At 42.4% G+C, this 26,169-nt stretch overlaps 1 protein-coding gene across 1 annotated transcript in view; it reads right to left on the bottom strand.

Annotated features, from left to right (window-relative positions):
- The window catches only part of si:ch211-51h4.2 (uncharacterized), a 107,974-nt gene that overhangs the window by 26,352 nt on the left and 55,453 nt on the right, over positions 1 to 26,169 (bottom strand). The window contains exons 9-12 of the mRNA XM_014216738.2: positions 14,980 to 15,079; positions 12,584 to 12,642; positions 11,838 to 11,902; positions 2,141 to 2,284 (exon numbers count right to left, since the gene is read on the bottom strand). Coding sequence (XP_014072213.2) covers positions 2,141 to 2,284; positions 11,838 to 11,902; positions 12,584 to 12,642; positions 14,980 to 15,079 — 368 coding nt within the window. The remainder of the gene's footprint in view (positions 1 to 2,140; positions 2,285 to 11,837; positions 11,903 to 12,583; positions 12,643 to 14,979; positions 15,080 to 26,169) is intronic.

Here is a 26,169-nt window from a genome sequence, read left to right as displayed (position 1 = left end):
TGCTTGCATGTTACAGCAATGGTGTGTGGATTGGTTGTGATAATTCCCCTACTTTGAATGTAATGTTGTTGGGGACTTTCCATCAGAGCATTGACAGTCAGTGGAAATGAAGCAGGACCGGAGGGGAATACATTTCCTTATTATCTTTTATCTCTGAGGCAAACCCTGACACTTGGTCTCCAACCAACCCCAGGGGTCTGCTATTCCCCAACCTTACACAAACAACACTGAATAATTAATCTTAATCTTGCCTGATATATAATACATCCAGCCATCTGCCCACATGCTCTCATATATAGATGAAAGCAGGACTTAAGAATATAAATACATACATCCCTGTATGGACTGTAAAATGGCTTGAGTGTCAGAGAGCTGGCTGAATCATCGAGCCTGAGGAACTAGAAGAAGTCGACTGGGCACATCACATCTTATGCCTTCAAACATGAAGAAGAAAGAAAGAAAAACATTCTGTGTACACTCTCTTTCTGCTTAACTTGTTTTCATTGCCTAATTCATGTCTTGGTGCAAACTGCCACAAACCCTGTTCTGGTGTTTCATCTGTTCCTTCTATTGGAAGTGGAGGCAGGTCCACAGCAGGCCTGGCCACACAAGTTACCAGGGGAGAAAATGCACCAAGACTATGCAGTATTAAACTATCATCACAGTTTCCATGGAAATCAAATTCAAATTAAAAAAAGGATATAAAAAGCAAGGAAGACCAAGGCACATTTCATACAATTAAAATGCCTTTATTTGTATGGCAATTTCAATGGAACAAAGATTTTAAAACTCAATTCGGCAGCATGGCCTTCATCTGAAATACAGAGCTTTAAAATATTTGTTCCATTGAACATGCCCATACAAATAAAGGCATTTTAATTATATGAAGGGTGTCTTGGTCCTCCTTTCCTTTTGATGACCAATTTAACCCTTTTACCAAAGAGCTCCTTCTATCTACAAAGATCTACTGTGTACCCTAGAAGTGTTCCCTTCAAAATAAAATAAAAGTAATACACTTGGAAGAATAGTTTCGTAATTTCATAATATTTCAGAAATCAAGAACCATTGACAATCTTTTTATAGTGAAAGAAGCAAAGGGATGCTCGTCAAAGGCTCTAATAGCACGTTAGAGCATGTAATAAAGTAGTGTGTGAACGGTGAAACAGATGCTGCTATTTGACTAACCAACTTTCCTTAGAGAGGCTGGTAAGTGGTACTATACACTACACCACACAGGGACACACTATTATATTCTGAACAAAAATATAAAGCAACATGTAAACTGTTGGTCCCATGTTTCATGAGCTGAAATAAAAGATTACAGAAATGTTCCATATGCACAAAAAGCTTAAATGTTGTGCACAAATACCTTTTGTTTACATCGCTTTTAGTGAGTATTTCTCCTTTGCCAAGATAATCCATCCACCTGACAGGTGTGGCATATCAAGAAGCTGATTAAACAGCATGACCATTACACAATAAAAGGCCACTCTAAAATGTGCAGTTATGTCACACAACACAATGCCACAGAGGTGTCAAGTTTTGAGGGAGTGTGCAATTGGCATGCTGACTGCAGGAATCTCCACCAGAGCTGTTGCCAGATAATTTAATGCTAATGTATCTACCATAAGCCACCTATAATGTCGTTTTAGAGAATTTGGCAGTTCCAGCCGGCCTCGCAACCGCAGACCACATGTAACCATGTCAGCCCAGGACCTCCACATCCGGAATTTCTGCACAAACTGTCAGAAACGTGTCAGCGAAGCTCATTTGCATGCTCGTCATCCTCACGACTTCAGTGGGAAAATGCTCAACTTTGATGGCCACTGGCATGCTGGAGAAGTGTGTTGAATCCCGCTTTCAACTGTACCAAGCAGATGGCAGAATGAGTGTAAGGCGTCGTGTGGGCGAGCGGTTTGCTGAGGTAAACGTTGTGAACAGAGTGCCCCATGGTGGCGGTGGGGTTATGGTATAGGCAGGCATAAGCTACGGACAACAAACACAATTGCATTTTATCGATGCACCTAATTAATTTATTACAATTGACTGATTTCCTTATATGAACTGTAACTCTTTGAAGTTAATGGGTCTGTGAGAGAATCTGCAGAAAAGAGTGTATGAAATAGAGTACTGTACGCACTCCTCCAGGGAGATGTTGGAGTAGACCATGGTGTAGGCTGTTGGAGAGGACTCAGAGACGACACCACTGGTAGTGTTCACCACACCTTCCTCCATAACCCTCTGAACTGACATCTGGGGGACGATCTCCAAAACAGCCCAGCACCTGATAGAGAGAGAGAGAATGAGAGAGAGAATGAGAGAGAGAGAGAGAGAGAGAGAGAGAGAGAGAGAGAGAGAGAGAGAGAGAAAAAGAAAGAGAGAGAGGAGGAGATAAAATAATGAGAGTAATATAGATATAGAGAGTCAGACATTGAGAGAGTATTAATTGGGTAATTTCTGTCTCTTTCATGTTGGTTGACAAGTGTACTGTGTGGCATCTCAACATACAGTATTATTTCTGTCCTCAAATGAAAACAAACGAGTCGACAATATGTAACACAGAAAATAGAGGACAAAGCAAAATTGCTTTCTATTACATATAAATGGTCCTTACACCAGAGACATATTGAAAGAATTCTAATATAAAACATATACAGTGCATTTGGAAAGTATTCAGACACCTTGACTTTTTCAACATTTTGTTACGTTACAGCCTTATTCTAAAATTGATGATATTGTTATTTCCCCTCATCAATCTACACACAATACCCCATAATGACAAAGCAAAAACAGTTTTTTAAATTTTTTTACAAAAAAACCCGGAGATATGACATTTACATAAGTATTCAGACCCTTTACTCAGTACTCTGTTGAAGCACCTTTGGCAGCGATTACAACCTTGAGTCTTCTTGGGTATGACACTACAAGCTTGGCACACCTGTATTTGGGGAGTTTCTCCCATTCTTCTCTGCAGATCCTCTCAAGCTCTGCGTTCAATGGAAACAGGATGCACCTGATGTCACGCTCTGACCATAGACAGCCCTTGTTTCTCTACAGTGTAGTAGGTCAGGGCGTGACGAGGGGGTGTTCTAGTTTTAAATTTCTATGTTGGTGTTTTGGTTTGGTTCCCAATTAGAGGCAGCTGGTAATCGTTGCCTCTAATTGGGGATCATATTTAAGTAGCTATTTTTCCCACCTGTGTTTGTGGGATATTGTTTTGTGTTTGTGCATGTGCACCACGTAGTCATGGTTCGTTGTTCGTGTATTGATTTATTTGCTTTTGCTTAAAGTTTCACTTTGTAATAAATATGTGGAACTCAACATCCGCTACGCCTTGGTCCCGTTCATACGACAACCGTGACACCTGAGCTCAATTTCGAGTCTAATAGCAAAGGGTCTGAATACTTATGTAAATAAGGTATCTGTTTTTTATTTCTAATACATTTGCAAAAATTTCTAAAAACCTGTTTTCGCTTTCTCATTATGGGGTATTTTGTGTAGATTGATGAGGGGAAAAAATTATTTGATACATTTTAGGATAAGGCTGTAATATAACAACATGTGGAAAAAGGGAAGGGGTCTGAATACTTTCCGAATGCACTGTATCATGTAATTCTATATCCTTGCACCGACACAGCACCATGACAACCCTGTTGTCTAAAGACTGGGGATGCATTGCTTGTTTCTACATCTCACTGTTTAACAGAATCATGTACAGTCTGCCACTGACTACACAGAACGTTGGATCCACTAGTGACAAGAAGCAACTGAACAGGTAATTGACATTTCCTATAAACACAGAATCTATACCTTGAGTGTGTGTCTCCGCTGTATACTGTCTTGGACAGAACATCTGACAAAACTACTAGACTCAGAGTCAGCCATCTGTCACAAGCTTTCTCCTTTTTCTCAACTGGTTAGACACTATGGATATACAGTAGGTATGATACGCCTCAGCAAAGGCATATACTGTATGTAGCAGCTGACAAGTATACTGTGTACAGTAGTTACATTTGATGGGTACATGTTCGTTTTTCATGTGGTTAAGGAAGTTTCACTACTTCAATCTATGTGCTTTAATTGAATTCCTCCAACATGTGTGCATGTGTCATCATGCATTCTATTTTGTTCTATAGACATATTTCACCCTTCAGTAAACTTCAACCCAGGCGGCGCAAGCCTGTCAGTCTACTGACATGGTGAACAAATCAAAGATAACTCAATTTCTCTAGATAAATGGACCATATACTGTATTACCTGTGTGGTACGGAGGCCATTTTCGGCACAGAAGATTATCTAGCTACAGATCTAGATTTTACCTGGAAATTTGAGATAGTAACGGGTCAATGCCTTGTGTCATTCATTCTGCAGCCTAGCTGTGATAGAATAGACCACCAAACAGGGTCTTCCGCTCTCTCTCTAGTCCCCCCCCCCCTCTCGCCATCAGTGATAAATGTTGTAGCATTCTCAGTCCAAATTGAGGGAAAATCAAGCCCTGTTGACTATATGTTGGGTAGGCCAACATGCTTTTGTGGAGCCATAATCCCAACACGTTTATTGAACTGGGGGTGAGTGAGGAGGTTTCAAGGAAAGGATCAGCACAGGAATCAATGCAGTCACACAGAAGTATATTCCCAGATTTTGGGGAGGAAAATGATGTGTGGCAAAAACGATCGCACTTAAGTTGGAATCGGATGGAGATTGCAGTTGCCATCATTACTGAAAAGAAATTCAGAAATGTCACTGAATTCAATGTGAGTGAGGGTAAATTAAATAACTTTCGCCACTAAATACATAAAAAGTGCAATAACAACAGGGTTTTTGACAGCTCAGCTTACCACAGAACCCCCCTACCCCCTTTGTAGGGCTAAGGATGAATAGTTGTTGAAAATTGTGAGAAACAAATAGGATATGTTTTTCAGTGACTGTTCATGCTTAGCCCTACCAATCAGGTGCGCTCCAGCTGTCCTTCTCATGCACACTCCTCATGCATTGATAGAATAAACATTTTTATTCTCTCCACAAATGGAAAACTCATCAGGCGTATCACATTTCCATGGCTTGACACAAGGTAATTAACCCCCAGAATCATAAAGATAAACATTTTTAACCACTAATCTGTCAATAAAATATTATGTGAGAATCTGATCCATCAAGTCAATTGATTAAAGATGCAATACGCAGAAATCACAAAAATTCGAATAGTTAGCCTAATTTCAAAACAAGCAATGTTTAGTGCAGAGAATCATTGTACTATCTAAACTGCTGCGAAATATGTTTTCAATAACCAAAAATATTGTATTTTCAGGTGTTTGAAAATGGTGTATAAAACCGTAAGTAAAAGACGCAAAAAAAAAGTTTGTCTAAGATCTATCGCTTCTTAGACTTGCATTCAATGAGTATGATAGATCTATAACAGAGACTTCTATGTGAATTTGGTTGGGTTGCCCAAAAAATTACATATTGCAGTTTTAAGGCATAATTCTAATGATGTTATACATAATTTTCAAACATTCAGTCACTTGTTGATATTCTGCTAACATTATAAAAGCAATATGAATTAGAGGAGACAATGGCCTGTGCTTAAACTATTATTTATTTATTTTTCAGGTCATCCAGGTCATCGTCCCACCCGTCTCTCCTGTAACTTCTCCCAGGCTAATGTAACAGTATAGCGTCCGTCCCTCTCCTCGACCCAAACTGGGCTTGAACCAGGGACCCTCTGCACACATCAACAACTGACACCCACGAAGCATCGTTACCCATCGCGCCACAAAAGCCACGGCCCTTGCAGAGCAAGGGGAACAACTACTCCAGGTCGCAGAGCGAGTGACGTCACCCGATTGAAACGCTATTAGCGCGCACCACCGCTAACTAACTAGCCATTTCACATCGGTTACACTAACACCCAAGACTAGCTAGCATGATACTTGAAACCTGTGCTGTCATTTAGTCACTAGATGCGTTAAGAAAATGACATACCGTATGTTTGGAACCTTAAACAACTAAACACAACTGTACAACTGAAAAACACTTCAGGGTATGTTTTTTTACTTACATCACTTAAAACTACCTTTTGTTGATAACTTGGTGAAACATGGTCGGACTGGGATGTTTTTTGCAGGGAGCTCATCCTCCTCATTAGGAACATGCTGACTTCACTACGTCATTCTAGCTTCTGTCTTATCTAGAAAATGGGCGTTAAGTTCGCCCCGTGTTACTTTCGTCCCGGCTCTCCCCTAAATGTTTGAGTCTTTAAACCCTGTGTCAGCCGAGCTCCCTGACACGACCTGCAGATCAATGCTATCTAAAATGTGAGGGGAAATATCGCAGTGATAACCTTTCCATGGTCAGAAATGATTACAAGTCCAATTCATTCTAATGACTCCAGTCCTGCCTCCTAATGGGCCCTTTAACTGTGGAGGGCCTTGTAGTGGTACATTGTGAAATGCCCTCTTACATCTATCAGTGTGTCACTTCTCAAACATACCCAGATTTATAGACATGTTTAATGGAAATGGGTGGTTCTTTGATGGCTTAGGGACTGTTTATCAGAGGTTCACTGCTTGGCTGTTGGAGCCGTGCTCTCTAGATGTACTCTAGGTGACAAAGGGGGGGTCCCATTTCAAATCACGCGAGTGGACTGCAATAGCTCATCAGTGGCAGTCTTCGCAGTAGGCGTTCTCCCGTTGATCAATGATTAGTCCACACTCGCCTCTGTGTTCATTAATGAAGTGCCACCGGCGTCGGCTCACACTGCGGCTGGCACGCTGATGACTAAATTATTCGCCACGTACTGTAGGACACCGTCTACCTTAAAGGCCCAGTGTAGTCAAAAACGGGATTTATATATATTATATATTTTCCACACTATGAGGTTGGAATAATAATGTGAAATTGTGAAAAAGATGATAATGACCTTTTTAGCTGTTTGAAAAGACCACCTGAAATGTCAGCCTGTTGTGGTGGCGCGACATCAGACAAATAAGAAAGAGACTTCCAAACTTCTCTGCCAATAACTCAGACCACTCCCAGAAAGTCCAAGATAAAATTGTTGGTTGAAAAATGTATATTTTCTAAGTTGATACTTTTGTTTATTTTTTACCATTTGAATTGAAAATAATCATAGTAAGGTACTTAATTGTTACCCAGAATTTGATTTCATATTGAGAAAAAAATGGCTGCATTGGACCTTTAAGCAAACTTAATCAAAACCAGGGAGCATAAGCCGCATCATTTGTTTGAAATAGTTTTTTGATGCCTATGAGATGACAAAGGAGCTGAATGCTAGGCGATGAAAGTGCATTCTACAAGGTGGCTCAAGGCACAGGTCTTATTGGTCTAGGGTAAATCAAAGATGGAAGGTACAGATTGGTAAAGAAGATTGATATTACATAAACTGTCTGGAGCCTTAGTGCTAAGTTTAAATCCTGTGATGGCAATTAAAACAGTTGATTGCTGTGGTGCAGCTGATCATTCCCTTCAAAACAAATTGCTCTATTACCATCAAATTCACCAGCTTTCCTCATGGCTAATTCACTTTACTATTTTCCCAGTTAGATATGGACTAATGGGGCTTGGATAGTAGGATGGAGTATCTAAAATAGATAACGAAACTCACAAAGTAGATGCATTACAGAGCTGACTCATGGGAAGTGGTGGACAGGAAAGTGGTGGCGGTGTGGCTGATGTTTCCCCCATGCTGTAAGTGCAGTAATTAGACAGCGACAGTGGGCAGGGACAGGGTCTGATGCAGCAGTGGCTGTGAGGAACACAACACAGTGTAGGGACAGGGTTGGCAGAGGGCCCAGGCTGTGGTAGCTTGGCCTGTGTTGGGAAGCCATGAGCATGGGTGGGGACATACAGGGCAGGGCGATGACATTAATAAACAACCAACACAACACAGGGCCTGCAGCCTGGATGGCATGGCATATCCCGGGCCCGGCTACAACAGCTGGGAAAGTGTCAACAGACTCATGCCACAGCCATCACCCTCCTCTGCCAAAAACCCACAGAAATTAACCATTGGTGACACAAACAACTCACCCTAGTCTAATTATTCCAAAAAATGTTTTACCCCAAATCATGCATATTTAATAAAAACAGATTAGACAATTTAAAAAAATCCTATTGCTAACCGTGGACATGAAAAAGGAACATTGCTGAGATATAAACAAAAACAATGGGTCTTCTCTCAAAGCTGGGATAAAGTGTTACTGACATTTGGAGGAACTGAAATGAAAAACATAAACTGAAATATGCTTAATAATCATTGGTTGGACACAAGGGGCAGAACACAGGGTATACAAAGACAGGAATGGACAACACCTCCAACTGTTGATTTCTGCACTCCAGGAGCAGGGCTGTGGAGATTTATCTGTTCATTTGTTGTGACTATGCTTGAGCAAGCCCAACATAAGACCATTTCTATTTTATTCCACTGTTCTCTTGCTCCGAATAGGCTGCACTAAAGAATTATGTTCAGGGTGATAATTATACATCAAAATGATGGTCTGACAAATGGGTGGTGAGGAAATTGCTTACCAAGATGTCAAGTTAGGCCAAGAGCATCCAGGAAGGAGTTGAATGAAAAAGCTGCAAATAACGTTAACTCCAGCTTGGATGAACTACAATGAATTTAAGGAAGTATGTGTGTGTGTGTGTGTGTGTGTGTGTGTGTGTGTGTGTGTGTGTGTGTGTCAGTCCAACTCAAAACCATTAACCGCTTATTGACGCATTACCAAACAGAACATCAGGACATTTGTCTCAAACTACAGGTAATTCAATTATATGTGAGTCTCTGTGGAAGTGGTATTTAAAGATAGTCCTGCCATATGACACATGATCCCAATTCCAGTCACAGATTGGAAAGACAATGTTCCTCCACATAATGAGTGACTAGTGGATCTGTACAGTTTGAGATCAATATTATGCATCCTATTGGCGCTGATGAGGTGTGTTGTTGTTGGTGTTGTTGTTGTTGGTGATGTTGTTGGTTATGTTGTTGGTGTTGCTGGTGATGTTGTTGGTGTTGTTGTTGGTGATGTTGTTGGTGTTGTTGTTGGTGGTGATGTTGTTGGTGTTGTTGTTGTTGGTGATGTTGTTGGTGTTGTTGTTGGTGGTGATGTTGTTGTTGGTGATGTTGGTGTCGGTGATGTTGTTGGTGGTATTGTTGTTGGTATTGTTGTTGTTGGTGTTGTTAGTGATTTTGTTGTTGTTGTTGGTGATGTTGTTGTTGGTAGTATTGTTGGTGGTGTTGTTGTTGGTGGTGGTGGTGTTGTTGGTGGTGTTGCTGGTGGTGTTGGTGTTGTTGTTGGTGATGTTGTTGGTGTTGTTGTTGGTGGTGTTGTTGTTGGTGATGTTGTTGGTGTTGTTGTTGGTGGTGTTGTTGTTGGTGATGTTGTTGGTGTTGTTGTTGGTGGTGATGTTGTTGGTGATGTTGTTGGTGTTGTTGTTGGTGGTGATGTTGTTGGTGATGTTGGTGGTGTTGTTGTTGTTGGTGATGTTGTTGGTGTTGTTGTTGGTGGTGTTGTTGTTGTTGGTGATGTTGGTGTCGGTGATGTTGTTGGTGGTATTGTTGTTGGTATTGTTGTTGTTGGTGTTGTTAGTGATTTTGTTGTTGTTGTTGGTGATGTTGTTGTTGGTAGTATTGTTGGTGGTGTTGTTGTTGGTGGTGGTGGTGTTGTTGGTGGTGTTGCTGGTGGTGTTGGTGTTGTTGTTGGTGATGTTGTTGGTAGTGTTGTTGGTGTTGTTTGGGTTGGTGATGTTGTTGTTGGTGGTGTTGTTGTTGTTGGTGGTGGTGTTGTTGGTGGTGTTGGTGGTGTTGTTGGTTATGTTGTTGGTGGTGTTGTTGTTGTTGGTGGTGTTGGTAGTGTTGTTGTTTGTGTTGGTGATGTTGTTGTTGGTTATGTTGTTGGTGGTGTTGTTGTTGGTGGTGGTGTTGGTGGTGTTGTTGTTGGTGATGTTGTTGTTGTTGTTGGTGGTGTTGTTGGTGATGTTGTTGCTGGTGGTGGTGTTGTTGGTGAAGTTGTTGTTGGTGGTGATGTTGTTGGTGGTGTTGTTGTTGGTGATGTTGTTGTTGTTGTTGGTGGTGTTGTTGGTGATGTTGTTGCTGGTGGTGGTGTTGTTGGTGAAGTTGTTGTTGGTGGTGATGTTGTTGGTGGTGTTGTTGTGTGGAGGAAAAGGAGATGCAAGGAGAGTGGCTCGAGCTGTTCTGATTAACTTCTCTTTTGTCATCAAAAGACCAGATGCAGCCAATTTGCGGGATGCAAATGAAGCAGACAGAGAATATGTTACCGTGTTGAAAGAAGTGATGGGTGCCGACAGGAGAGATAAACTTCACAGTGGCAACAGCGCTAAAATGATTGCTAAGAGTGCCGCGTGAGACTGACGCCTCTGGAGAATGAATGGGCCAAGCAGAGCGCAGTTAAATAAAACGGTAATCACCAGCACCAAATAAACAAATACGGATGGAACAAATATAGCAAATCAAATAAAGTTCTGCGTAGGCAAGAACTACTGGATGCCGAGCATAAGATTGCTGAACCAAACAGTAATATACAAAGTTAAATATATAGCCTGTGCAGGCATAAAACAAAAAGAGGGACAGCACAAAATACTTGGTTCATTAGAATACCCAATGTAATCAACCACCTTTTTCTGTGTACTATAAAATATACAAAATACAATTACTGTGTTGTGTAATGAATTATTGGCAATACAATAAGTTTTAATAATAATAGTTATTAGAACACAGCAAGTACTGACTGTATAGTGCCATTTAGTGTTTTTGTCCAATTTTACTAAAAGGTTTGGCTGCCACTCTTGTTATGTTGTCTATCCTTTCTGTCTTTATCCTTCTCTTTCCTTCTGCTCTGTATTTTGGAATCTTTTTTTTTTACATCTATACTAAGATGTCAGAAAATCTAGTATGGTTGTTGAATGTTAAATGTGGTGGGATGGAGGATAATAAACGACGGGTTAAGAGGGAAAAGTCTACTGCTGGCGAATCAGCAGCCCAGCTCCAACTCCAGTGGCTGATGGGAGTTTATCTCCTGGATCAAACTCCTTTCATTTCATCTGCTTCAACATAATTGCTTTCACTCTCTCTCGAGTAACAAAGCACTGATTGCAAACTCAATAGGTTCTTTACACATGATTAGATGCAACGGAGGCCCTTTTGAAAAACTTTGGCAATATTTTAGTGAGAGAGACATCAAAGAAAACAACACTCCAGTGCCCGTCTGAAGCCCCCACTCCTTCCCGCTTTGTCTGTTCCAATGTTGCTGCTGCAGACATTTACATTGTGGAAAAAACAGGAGACTGACTCATTTTACTGGGCATCTCTGTGGTCTGAGGTGGTGCCAGTCTTACTGGAGCATATCATATTGGGACTCACTGGGTTGTACTAGTACCATCTGTCATGGAGAGCAGACATCAAACCAGCAGGGACAGAGGGGGGCTGGTACTAGGCCTGTACGATTTACACAGTACCACAACCACTTCCTGGGACAACTCACATGTCGTGAGAGTCTACACGTCACCTTGGCAACCAAAGACATTAGTTACAGTATATGTGATCATCTACCTGAATACATTGTCCTACATTGGCACTGTGACTGTGTAGGACCATGTGCCTCATACACACCTGTATTGGAGGTAATTGACCAGAATACTGATCAAGCTATTAGGCTAAGTTTACACAGGCAGCCCAATTCTGATCTTTCTTTTTGTCACTAATTGGTCAGATCAGCACTTCTGACAATAATTGGGCAACAGATAAATATTGGGCTACCTGTGTAAACGAAGCCATAGACAGTGTGGGGAAAAACACTTACCATAATATATTCAGAACGGTGCATGTGGCTAGTCCTCCCAGTATGACTCTTCTGAACCACATGATCTACATATAGAGATTATTGAAAGAGCCAGTCAACATCAACAGCACATGACAGTCAATGCAATCAGCTAAATTCCTCTAAGTGTGGATGGAGTGCTGTCTGCTCCACTATAAGAGGATAGTATAGAACAGCCATTATCAATAGGCAGACCACGGGCCGGATCCGGATGTAAAGTGTGGAGAATTGCAGGAAATAAGCTTTAAACCTGCTAATTTTTCTCTCTGCCATCAAGAGGGGGTGTGAAAAGTTTGAACAGTTTGGGGTTGCATGGGTCGCGAGTTGGGGGTTTGTTACTATGCCGAAAAATGACAATATCTATCCAGACCTTTGCTACCTAGGACATGTGTGTGACGGACCCCTTGTATAGAAGCTATTATCCTATGGGTCTCTATGCTGGGCTACATGCTGTGCAGGGGGAAACCGCTCTAATGGAGACTGCTGGCTCCCTACCACAACACAATGAGCTCAATGGAGGAGGGCCATTTCAGCCCTACATAGCAGTGGCATCCTGGTCCCTGTTCTAATGGTGGATGGCTGCACAATTGGTGTGCAGTTTATGCTGATAGGCACAATTATCTCAATGTTTAAACTCTCTAGAGTTATGTCAGGTAGAATTTCACCTAGAAAGTACTGTGAATCAAATGTGTGTGCAAACACAATAAAATAATGCAAATCCATAATACCTGTGTCTTGTTGTGAGATATTTCTGAGAACAGGAGAGGCATCACGTTGACAATACCTCCTGCAAAGATATCACGACAGTAAGCGACACCATACTTCCTTTGAACACATTTGATTTAAAATGAGACGATTTCTGATAATCCACTCATACTACAGTAAGCAACAGTGTAACCGCTTATCACAGTTATACTGTTTAGAATTTGAATTGTGCTGGCACAGTAGACTTGGGTCTGTTTTCACTTTACAAAGTACAAAACTATGAAAATATGAAATAGAGGCAGGGGATTAAAGCCCTATATTGCAGCAGATGGCAGAATGAGAAAGGTAAGAGGCCTGTAATTTGCACTGTTTTCCCCTCGGGCTTATCATTAGTTTTAGACAAATAAACAAAGCACCAGAACCCTATGGGGACCGCTCAACCGCCGCTATCATAGAAATATAGAACTATCCACACAACCACTATACAGCTTTTGTTCTATCAATAAACACATACATATTGTATAGTATACCATTACTATCTTTACTGTGTATGTACTGTGTTCTCTGTCCCGCTTGCTTGAACAGCATCACATCAAACCCAGTCAACACATAGACAGGTCTGTGGATGTAGCTGTGAGTAGCTGTGAGTAGCAGTACTCAACGCTCACTGTAAGCAAAAGGCTGCCCTCTGACTCTTTAAAAGCAACAGCCCATTAGGAGCGCAGACACTCAACAAAGGCTTCTGGGACACTGACAAAGCAGCGGTAAGCTAACAGCTTTGCTGAGGAAGGTGTCAGAGGAGGGCTGCAGAGAGGAGAGCGCGCTGTAAATGAGACTCCCTCCACTCCAACTCCCAGGGCTTATTTGCTCTTTAGACACCAGTCCCAGGTGGCTCAGGGCTCGCAGCCACCAAGACCTCGCCACTCTCAATGTACTAACCAATTAACCAGATTGGAGAGAGAGCGAGGGGAGAGACAAAGAGACGGGAGAGAGAGAGGGGGGTGGGGTGAGACGAAGAGATAAATGAGAGAGAGCGAGAGAGAGAGAGAGAGAGAGAGAGAGAGAGAGAGAGAGAGAGAGAAAGGGGGGCAGGACAAAGAGACAAATGAGAGAGAGAGAGAGAGAGAGAGAGAGAGAGAGAGAGAGAGAGAGAGAGAGATGGGGACGAGTCGAAGAGTCGAGAGAGAGAGAGAAAGTGAGAGAGAGAGAGAGAGAGAGAGAGAGAGAGAGAGGAGGACAAGACGAAGAGACGAGAGAGAGACGGGGGAGACGAAGAGACAAATGATAGAAAGAGAGATGGAGAGAGAGAGAGCGAGAGAGAGAGGGGGGCGTGACGAAGCGACAAATGAGAGCGAGAGGGGGGATGGGCGAGACAAAGAGACAAATGAGAGAGAGAGGGAGAGAGAGAGGGGGACGAGTCGAAGAGTCGAGAGAGAGAGTGAGAGTGAGAGGGGGATGAGACGAAGAGACGAGAGAGAGAGTGAGAGTGAGAGGGGGATGAGACGAAGAGACGAGAGAGAGCGAGAGAGAGAGAGGGGGGGCAGGACAAAGAGACAAATGAGAGAGAGAGAGAGAGAGAGAGAGAGAGAGAGAGAGGGGGCGAGACGAAGAGACAAATGAGAGAGAGAGAGTGAGAGGGGACGAGTCGAAGAGATGAGAGTGAGATTGAGAGAGAGAGGGGGGCGAGACGTAGAGACAAATGAGAGAGAGGGAGAGAGCGAGGGGGACGAGACGAAGAGACGAGAGAGAGTGAGAGAGAGTGAGAGAGAGGGGGGGGCGAGACAGAGACAAATGAGAGAGAGAGAGATGGAGAGAGAGAGAGGGGGGTGAGACGAAGAGACGTGAGAGAGCGAGAGAGGGGGGCGAGACAAAGAGACAAATGAAAGAGAGAGAGAGAGAGAGAGAGAAAGGGAGAGGGGGTGAGACGAAGAGACAAATGAGAGAGAGAGAGAGAGAGAGAGAGAGGAGAGGGACGAGACAAAGAGATGAGAGAGTGAGAGTGAGAAAGAAAGGGGGCGAGACAGAGACAAATGAGAGAGAGAGCGAGAGAGAGACAAATAGAGAGGGTGAAGGCGGGAGAGAAAGAAGAGTGTGATTTCCACTCGCTCCATCTGCTCCCACATCCACTGTCAGAGCGACAGCCAGGGTAATCCAAGCACCTCCATTAACTGTTCAGGAAACATACAACTCTCCTCACAATTACCACTGCAAAGGAGCCTCTCCAACCTCCAGCACTTCTCCACACACCTATGGCAACATAAAACAATGTTTTTCTCTCTTCTTGACATTCTTCAAATGTCTAAGAGGGGACAAACATCTGTGTTCTGTTCTCCCTCACTATGTGTTTTTGTTCTATGTGATGGAGGTGGAGGTGGAGCAGGAGGAACTCACAAACAGAGTAGTGTATGTTCGTTCTTACCCAGTGCAACGGTGCCCATTAGGAAAGGTTTACCAATTTGGCTGAAGTCATTTGTGGTCTCCTGTTGAACTTCTGACCCCAAAGCAAATGTCACGGCCACCTTGGGGAGACAAATGACCAGCAGGGTTACAAGATGCACAAGTCATAAAACAACAACATCTCAGATAGAACTCATATATAGATTCTCATTTCATGTGACATTTAACTTTAAAGGACATTTTTGTTGGTGGATGTTACAATGGCAGAGGGGGGGAAGTGATGGATACCTTAGTGGCCATGCTAGACATGCCTGTAAGCTACAACAACATTTGATTCCTTGCTCAAATCAAAACACTTCCATGTCGTGATCATATCACTAAAACAATGGATAATGGAATGAAACACAAATGCACAATTGTGAAGAATTGCTACAGTGGAGGAGCAGACAGACCTGTATCTAGAATAATGTTCATAAATATTCATCGAGGACTGTTAAAATGGAAAAGGGGCCGTATGCATTTTGCATGTTTTAAGGCATAGTAAAAATCCCATATATCACATAATAAACAACCAGGAAAAAGAGAGCAACACATCTTTCACTTAAATCCTAATGTCACGTCCTGACCATAGTAAGATGTCATTTTCTATGGTAGAGTAGGTCAGGGCGTGACAGGGGGTGTTTTGTGTTTTTCTGTTTTCTATATCTATGTTTAGTTCTAGTTTTCTATTTCTATGTTGTTGTTTTTTGGGATGATCTCCAATTAGAGGCAGCTGGTCCTCGTTGTCTCTAATTGGAGATCATACTTAAGTAGGGTTTTTTTCCACCTGTGTTTGTGGGTAGTTGTATTCTGTTTAATCTATGTACCTGACAGAACTGTGAGCTGATCGTTTTCGCGTTTCTTATTTTCTTTAGTGTTCTGTGTTAAAATAAAAAGTCATTATGAGCACTCAACACGCTGTGCTTTGGTCCCCTCGCTACGACAGTCATTACACCTAATTTCCTATCAGGTGATGAAGAGAACATTATATTTACAGCCTTTCTTTGAGAAGGAAGAAATGAGAGAGAGCATGAAGTCCACCTGGCCCTGGCTCATATGCATATTTGGTGCAATATGCAAGTCTGGTGAGGCCACAGAGTGGACTGATGTGTACTGGTGTTGGCACTAAGATGCATAGATGCTGTTAATGGGATTTCTACCCTGGCCCCAGAGAGTCACAGGCTCTGAAGGCACAGCAACCAGGACATGTTAGGCTGTGTACCACATCTGAGAATTCTCTCTACAGAGTCCATTGAATGTATAACATAAATAACAAAACAAAGCTGATTCCATTCTATTAAAATAATTAGATCATGTTAAATAGCCCAATAAGCAGTAAACTGTTTGAAAAGCATCTTAAAGCCTTTATACCAACTGAAAATGAGACTATTTGGGGGTAAAATACTTCACAGAGGGCATTTGGCTGTGAAGAATATTGACAGAGGAGAATTACATGGGCTCACAGAAAGCTGGCACTTAAACTGGGATAACAATTGTCCACAAGTAAACATTTTGCTTTTAAGCACATGTGAAGAATGCCCTGGATTAGGGGGAAGAAGATTCCATTAGGTGCCCAAGTCTCTTTGAGCTCCAGAGAGAAATAGGTTTAAGTGCCTTTCCATCTCCAGTAAAAAGCCTCAGTGGACTGTGTGATGGAGGAGATATCAGGCGAGAGCTGTGATTACCCTGCTCCCAATGTGACATTGTCAGAAATCCAGGGTGTGTGGGAAGAAATGAACTATAAAAGCACACATTACAAAACAAAGAGTGTTCCCTCAGTCCCTGCTCTTTGTTTGAGTGTATCCACCTAACACCCCTCTCACCAGCTCACTCCTCCTCTCTCTCTCTCTCTCTCTCTCTCTCTCTCTCTCTCTCCCTCTCTCTCTCTTCATTCACCTGTAATGCAACATCTCTCTCTCTCTCCACCTCTCTTTCCTCCTCCTCCTCTCTCGCTCTCTCTCTCTCCACCTCTCTCTCTCCATCTCTCCTTGTTTGCCTGTAATGCAACAAGGGGCAGCTTGGGCACAGAGAACAAAGCACGATTGTGCATACTGTAGAAGTACTCAACGGCAACCACAACAAAAACAGCTGTTCATGCAATGCATGGGAGAAGAATGCAATTTCCACAGCGATTCCAACCAAACACACACACACATACAAACACACGCAAAAAAGCAAGTCCCACCAAAAGGAACAGAGAGCATACTGGGGCATTATATCTCCTAATGCACACAGGGGACCTTGGGATGAACTGAGTGAATCCATTTCACAAGGGATAAGACGGAGGAGAGTGGAGAAGAGTGGAGGTTAGGGGGAGGAGGAAGGTGGCAATGCCATGGCCAGGCAGCCAGGCAGACTGATGGGAGAGCTGAGAGAGCTGATATGCCAAGGCAAAAGCATCTCTCATCAACCCATCTCTGTCCTGGAGAGAAGCATGTTAGACTACATGTTAGACTACAGAGCACGCTTCTCTGACCACTTCAGCCCCCCACCCATTGCACCTCGTAGTGAGTGGAGTGAGAACATGACAAAGAGGGTTGTGCTCTTTCCTTAATCCATGCTCTAAAACACACACACACACACACACACACACACACACACACACACACACACACACACACACACACACACACACACACACACACACACACACACACACACACACACACACACACACACACACACACACAAGTGTTGTTTTTCACCCTGTGAAAGAATTTGCAATCGTGCCAAGCTAAACTGTTGAAACACAGCATTCGTCTGCCCACTAAGAATCAGAAACATAGGTCTGCCTGAATCTTTACGCTCAAAGTCATGGTGGCAGTAGACTGGAGGAGAGGTTTCACATCTTTAACAATTATGCAGTATAAATGTCACACTAATTATTCTATGAAACTATAAAATTGTACTTGATTTCACATGCATAATTTGCCCCCAATAAAATTCTGTCTCGATTTATTGCTGGAAATATGAGGGGGAGATCCATTTCAACAGAAACAGATACATTTGGTAAATAGCCTGCTTCATTTCAAATGACTTAATTGAGCGCTTATTACAGTGTATCAATGTATTTTCTCCTGGTGTGTCATTATTCATTAACCACACATTTTTGGTCATCACAGCTGCCTTTTGTAGAAAACTGCTTTCCATGGCTATTAATTGATTTGTGGCATGTTACTGCCTGCATGAATACCAGTCTATTCAATTTGTCATTCAGATGACATTTTAACCAAGGTCTCCTCAGTGCCTCACTCACTGTGCTAGTGAGAGACTGTGTCAGAATATTTTTAGCATTCTGATGAATCTAGTGTCAGCAAAGTTTACTCAAGGATAATTGGCACAATAAATGTAAGTAAAATACACACTTGATTACTAATTTCAACCCAGTTACCTTACATTTAACTTGCAGAGGTCACAGAAAGAACTTGACAGTATCTCTCCTCTATGTCCATAGAGAGGAATATTTTCCAAACATTTTTGGAGTTAATATTTGATCAAGGTTGTCAATCAAGATGAAGAAGTGTCCTAAGATGAAATGCCACAATAGAAGCCTTGGTCTCCAGACATTGATCTGTTTGGAATAGATACCTGAAGAAGCTCTCAGCAGGGGCAGTATCAGGGGAGATGAGACCCCTTCATGTCAACTTCAGAAAGAGTGGATATCAATAGGAAACTAATACAAGACCACTGAGATATACACAGATCCATCAGTAGGAAAACACACACAACCACGCATACACACTGATTCATTCAGTTCACGTGCATACACACGCAGGCAGGCAGACAGGCAGGCATGCACCCACACACGCTCGCATACACCTAGGCCTAATGTGAAGTAAAAGGCCATTTTCTTAACACAAGACAGAACCTGCCTCCATAACCACACTATTCATTATGCTTACATCACCTTTTGTCTCTGTAAAATCAATCAAAGTGTCCATAGAACTCCTTGGGCGACAGTATTCCTCACACCGCCTGTACTAGGGTTTCCCAATAAACTTTAATTACTAAACATCATGACAATTTTTCATTTTTTATTAACATTTTATCACCAAAGTTGCCAATTCTCTATTTAGTTTAGGCTAAAAGGATATTGATGTTAGTTCTCGGTCGTCATGACGTTTGCATCCATCCCTTCCATGCTATTCCTACACCATGCCTGTACTAGGGTTGAATATTTTCCTAGTATTTTACAAATGTTCCATCTTGAGAATAAATAACTTTTCTCCCAGGTAACCCAGGAAATTCCAGCCAAAACCAGAAGTGTCATTCAAAAGCATTATAAAGCATATAAATAGGCCTATGTTTCGAATTGACTCGAGCTTTGATAGAAAATTCGAGCCTGATGCTACCTGAGCCTGATGAGCCATACATTAAATACATTTAATGAGCCCAAAAAAGACCAAATGATTGTGCCGTTATACAATACATACTGTATATACAGTTGAAGTCGGAAGTTGACATACACTTAGGTTAAAGTCATTAAAACTTGTTTTTCAACCACTCCACAAAGTTCTTGTTAACAAACTATAGTTTTGGCAAGTTGGTTAGGACATCTACTTTGTGGATGACACAAGTCATTTTTCCAACAATTGTTTACAGACAGATTATTTCACTTATAATTCGCTGTATAACAATTCCAGTGGGTCAGAAGTTTACATACACTAAGTTGACTGAGCCTTTAAGCAGCTTGGAAAATTCCAGAAAATGATGTCATGCTTTAGAAGCTTCTGATAGGCTAATTGACCTCATTTGAGTCAATTGGAGATGTACATGTGGATGTATTTCAAGGCCTACCTTCAAACTCAGTGCTTCTTCGTTTGACATTATGTGAAAATCAAAAGAAATCAGCCAAGACCTCAGAAAAAATTGTAGACCTCCACAAGTCTAGTTCATCCTGGGGAGCAATTTCCAAACACCTGAAGGTACCACGTTCATCTGTACAAACAATAGTACGCAAGTATACACACCACGGGCCACGCAGCCTTCATAGAGCTCAGGAAGAAGACACGTTCTGTCTCCTTGAGATGAACGTACTTTGGTGCGAAAAGTGCAAATCAATCCCAGAACAACAGCAAAGGACCTTGTGAAGTTGTTGGAGGAAACAGGTACAAAAGTATCTATATCCACAGTAAAACGAGTCCTATATCGACATAACCTCAAAGGCCGCTCAGCAAGGAAGAAGCCACTGCTCCAAAACCGCCATAAAAAAGCTAGACTACGGTTTGCAACTGCACATGGGGACAAAGATTGTACTTTTTGGAGAAATGTCCTCTGGTCTGATGAAACAAAAATAGAACTGTTTAGCCATAATGACCATCATTACGTTTGGAGGAAAAAGGGGAGGCTTGCAAGCCGAAGAACACCATCCCAACCGTGAAACACGGGGGTGGCAGCATCATGTTGTGGGTGTGCTTTGCTGCAGGAGGGACTGGTGCACTTCACAAAATAGATGGCATCATGAAGAAGGAAAATTAGGTGGATATATTGAAGCAACATCTCAAGACATCAGTCAGGAAGTTAAAGCTTGGACGCAAATGGGTCTTTCAAATGAACAATGACCCCAAGCATACTTGTGGCAAAATGGCTTAAAGACAACAAAGTCAAGGTATTGGAGTGGCCATCACAAAGCCCTGACCTCAATCCTATAGAAAATTTGTGGGCAGAACTGAAAAAGCGTGTGCGAGCAAGGAGACCTACACACCTGACTGTAACTTTAAACAGCTTGGAAAATGAAGCTGTTTAGAAGCCTCTTGGACCGAGACTTGGCGCTCCGGTACCGCTTGCCATGCGAGAGCAGAGAGAACAGTCTATGACTAGGGTAGCTGGAGTCTTTAACAATTTTTAGGGCCTTCCTCTGACACCGCCTGGTATAGAGGTCCTGGATGGCAGGAAGCTTTTTCCCAGTGATGTACGGGCCATACACATTACCCTCTGTAGTGTCTTGCGGTCAGAGACCGAGCTCTCAACCTGCTCCACTACAGCCCCATCGATGAGAATGGGGGTGTGCTCGGTCCTCCTTTTCCTGTAGTCCACAATTCTCTCCTTTGTCTTGATCACATTGAGGGAGAGGGTTGTTGTCCTGACACCACACAGCCAGGTCTCTGACCTCCTCCCTATATGCTGTCTCGTCGTTGTCGGTGATCAGGCCTACCACTGTTGTGTCATCAGCAAATTTAATGATGGTGTTGTAGTCGTGCCTTGCCGTGCAGTCATGAGTGAACAGGGAGTACAGGAGGGGACTGAGCACGCACCCCTGAGGGGCCCCCGTGTTGAAGATCAGCGTGGCAGATGTGTTGTTACCTACCCTTACCACTTGGGGGCGGCCCGTCAGGAAGTCCAGGATCCAGTTGCAGAGGGAGGTGTTTAGTCCCAGGGTCCTTAGCTCAGTGATGAGCTTTGAGTGCACTATGGTGTTGAACGCTGAGCTGTAGTCAATGAACAGCATTGTCACATAGGTATTCCTTTTGTCCAGGTGGGAAAGGGCAGTGTGGAATGCAATAGAGATTTCATCATCTGTGGATCTGTTAGGGCAGTATGCAAATTGGAGTGGGTCTAGGGTTTCTATGATAATGGTGCTGATGTGAGCCATGACCAGCCTTTCAAAACATTTCATGGCTACAGACGTGAGTGCTACGGGTCGGTAGTCATTTAAGCAGGTTACCTTAGCCTCTATGGGCTAGGTGGGACGCAAGCGTCCCACCCGTGGTGCACTCCATCAACAGCAGGTGCATTTCAAGAGCGGCAAATTTGAATCCAAATAAATGTCAAAATTCACATTTTTCAAACATACAACTATTTTACACCCTTTGAAAGATAAACATCTCCTTAATCTAACCACGTTTTACGATTTCAAAAAGGTTTTACGGCAAAAGCATAAATTTAGAGTATGTTAGGACAGTACATTTACAAGAGTTGTGTGTAATGTTGTGCCGATTCAAAGACAGGCGTCACCAAAACCATAAAATCAGCTAAAATTATGCACTAACCTTTTACAATCTCCAACAGATGACACTCCTAGGACATTGTGTTAGACAATGCATGCATTTTTAGTTCTATCAAGTTCATATTTATATCCAAAAACAGCGTTTTACTGTGGCGTTGATGTTCAGGAAATCGTTTCCCTCCAATAACCGGCATTCAAGTCAGCACCACAAATTAAATAATTAAAATTAGAAAACATTGGTAAAATATTATATTGTCATTTAAAGAATTATAGATTTACATCTCTTGAACGCAATCAACTTGCCAGATTTAAAAATAACCTTACTGGGAAATCACACTTTGCAATAATCTGAGCACTGCGCCCAGAAAAATACGCGTTGCGATACAGACTAGCCGCCATGTTGGGGAGATCTAAAATCGAAAATACTATGTAAATAATCCATTACCTTTGATTCTCTTCATCAGATGTCACTTCCAGGTATCACAGGTCCATAACGAATGTAGTTTTGTTCAAAGAAGCTCATCATTTATGTCCAAAAATCTCCGTCTTGTTAGCACATGATCTAAGCCCGCCGGACTTCACTTCATGAACGAGGGGAAAAAATATATTTACGTTCGTTCAAACATGTCAAACGTTGTATAGCATAAATCATTAGGGCCTTTTTTAACCAGAACATGAATAATATTCAAGGTGGACGAATGCATTCTCTTTTATAACGTATTGGAACGAGGGTACCCAACATGAACTCGCGCGCCAGGTGTCTAATGGGCCATCATCGTTCCATGGCTCTTGTTCGGTCAGATCTCCCTCCAGAAGACTCAAAACACTTTGTAAAGGCTGGTGACATCTAGTGGAAGCAATAGGAAGTGCCAAAATATTCCTCAGCCCCTGTGTTTTTCAATGGCATAGGTTTAAAGGTAATACAACACATCAGGTATCCACTTCCTGTCAGAATCTGTCTCAGGGTTTTGCCTGCCAAATGAGTTCTGTTATACTCACAGACACCATTCAAACAGTTTTAGAAACTTTAGGGTGTTTTCTATCCATATATAATAAGTATATGCATATTCTAGTTACTGGGTAGGATTAGTAACCAGATTAAATCGGGTACATTTTTTTATCCAGCCGTGCAAATACTGCCCCCTAGCCCTAACAGGTTAGTGTTCTTGGGCCCAGGGACTATGGTGGTCTACTTGAAACATGTTGGTATTACAGACTCAGACAGGGAGAGGTTGAAAATGTCAGTGAAGACACTTGCCAGTTGGTCAGCGCATGCTCGGAGTACACATCTTGGTAATCCGTCTGGCCCTTGTGAATGTTGACCTGTTTAAAGGTCTTACTCACATCGGCTGTGGAGGGTGTGATCACACAGTTGTCCAGAACAGCTGATGCTCTCAGGCAGGTTTCAGTGTTACTTGCCTCGAAGCGAGCATAGAAGTAATTTAGCTTGTCTGGTAGGTTTGTGTCACTGGGTAGCTCTCGGCTGTGCTTCCCTTTGTAGTTTGCAAGCCCTGCCACATGCGCCGAGCGTTGGAGCCGGTGCAATACGATTTGATCTTAGTCCTGTATTGACGCTTTGCCTGTTTGATGGTTTGTTGGAGGGCATAGCGGGATTTCTTATAAGCTTCTGGGTTAGAGTCCTGCTCCTTGAAAGCGGCAGCTCTACCCTTTAGCTCAGTGCGGATGTTGCCTGTAATCAATTGCTTCTGGTTGGGGTATGTATGTACAGTCACTGAGGGGAGGACGTCATCAATGCACTTATTTATGAAGCCAGTGACTGATGTGGTGTACTCCTCAATGCCATCGGAAGAATACCTGAACATATTCCAGTCTGTGCTAGCAAAACAGTCCTGTAGCTTAGCATCTGCTTCATCTGACCACTTTTTTATTGACCTGGTGCTTCCTGCTTAAATTTTTGCTTGTAAGCAGGAATCTTGAGGATAGAATTATAGTCAGATTTGCCAAATGGGGGGCGCGGGAGAGCTTTGTACGCGTCTCTGTGTGTGGACTAAAGGTAGTCTTATAAGAGCACAAGGCGAGACTCAGATGCAGAAAAGGGGAGGCAGATGGTTTGAGTCTTTGATATTTATTATTATCCAAAAGGGTAGGCAAGAGAATGATCGTGGACAGGCAAAAGGTCAAAACCAGTTCAGAGTCCAGGAGGTACAGAGTGGCAGGCAGGCTCGAGGTCAAGGCAGGCAGAATGGTCAGGCAGGTGGCTACAGAGTCCAGAAACAGGCAAGGGTCAAAACCGGGAGGAATAGCAAAAAGAGAATAGAAAAAGCAGGAGAAAATACACCTGAGAAAATAAGCAACACCTGGAGGGGTAGGAGACAATCACAAGGACAGGTGAAACAGATCAGGGCGTGACAGGTCTAGAATTTATATCCCTCCCCTTGCACATTTAACATGCTGTGGGAATTTGGTAAAACCGATTTAAGTTTCCCTGCATTAAAGTTCCTGGCCACTACGAAGGTCTGATTCAAGCAGTCTCCCCTGAACAGTTGATGTTGAGATGTGTCTGTTACTTGAACTCTGTGAAGCATTTATTTGGGCTGCAATTTCTAACCTCTGCAGCAGAGGTAACTCTGGGTCTTCCTTTTCTGTGGGGGTCCTCATGAGAGCCAGTTTCATCATAGCGCTTGATGGTTTTTGCGACTGCACTTGAAGAAACATTCAAAGTTCTTGACATTTTCCAGATTGACTGACCTTCATGTCTTAAAGTAATGATAGACTGTCGTTTCTCTTTGCTTATTTGAGCTATTTTTGCCATAATATGTACTTTGTGTTTTTACCAAATATCTTCTGTATTTGGTACCACTCCTACCTTGTCACAACACAACTGATTGGTTGTGATTGGCTCAAATGCATTAAGAAGGAAAGAAATTCCACAAATGTACTTTTAACAAGGCACACCTGTTAATTGAAATTCATTCCAGGTGACTACCTCATAAAGCTGGTTGAGAGAATACCAAGAGTGTGCAAAGCTGTCATGAAGGCAAAGGGTGGCTACTGAAGAATCTCAAACATAAAATATATTACAGTTGTTTAACACTTTTTTGGTTAGGACATGATTCCATATGTGTTATTTCATAGTTTTGATGTCTTCACTATTATTCTACAATGTAGAAAATAGTAAAAATAAAGAAAAACCCTGGAATGAGTAGGTGTGTTGAAACTTTTGACTGGTACTGTATATATATATATATATGTATTGGTAACTCAGTCCTGCTTTAAACTTACTCTGGAAAGTTGTAATAGTAGAATGCACAAGGTGACATTTCATGTTAGTCATTGCATACTGTAATGACCTGACTAGATCATGAAGGAACAATTGTCCAGACAGAGGATGGAGTTAACGAATGGACGGTTTATTAACACAACTTAACACAGGCTACTGTTTGGCCGTAGCCCACGCCAAATAAATGAAAGGTACACTACAAACGAACCGTGACCTTCTCTTGTGAAGCCCAGACGTAAGAGAGAGAACAATGGCTAAACTCGGTCTTAACTTCCAATGCTCCATCCCCCTGCCCAACCCCCCTTCACGCCACTCCACCAACCACCAGGCTGCCCGGTATCAGAACATTCCAGGCATTCCCGTGATTGGCAGATAGCAGGTTGATTGGCATGACCCCGCGAACACTGGTAAGTACGACACAACCCACTAATAGCCTAACACATAACCCACAACTGTCTGTGCGGGTCGCTACAATACCTTTAGATAGCTATTTTGTTTTTTAGTTTTTTTAGCCCATAGATATTGTTGTAATTTTTTTGTCACTCAAATATCACATGAATACACATTAGATATGGCAAAATGTATAGAATTGCAAGAAAATGTGCTTTAAAACTGCAAAACTTTCTTTACACCCCATGACAAAATGTGTAGAATTGCAGGAAATAAGCTTTAAACCTGCAAAATTCGCAAGATGTTCAACAATGGTGGAAGGGGGACCCCTACTGAAAAAGTCTGGGAACCCCTGGTCTAGGACATCTAAACTCAGCAAAAAAAGAAACATCCCTTTTTCAGGACCCTGTCTTTCAAAGATAATTCGTAAAAATCAAAATAACTTCACAGATCTTCATTGTAAAGGGTTTAAACACTGTTTACCATGCTTGTTCAATGACATTGAGCACGTCTGGTACCTGTTGGATCGGAGGGTGAGGGCTAGGGCCATTCCCCCAGAAATGTTTTTGTCTCAGTTGTTGAATCTTGTTATGTTC

This window comes from Salmo salar, chromosome ssa10 (genome assembly GCF_905237065.1).
Source record: "Salmo salar chromosome ssa10, Ssal_v3.1, whole genome shotgun sequence".
Lineage (NCBI taxonomy): Eukaryota > Metazoa > Chordata > Actinopteri > Salmoniformes > Salmonidae > Salmo > Salmo salar.
Note: the sequence above shows the minus strand (reverse complement) of the source record. Positions and strands in the feature narration are given on the sequence as shown.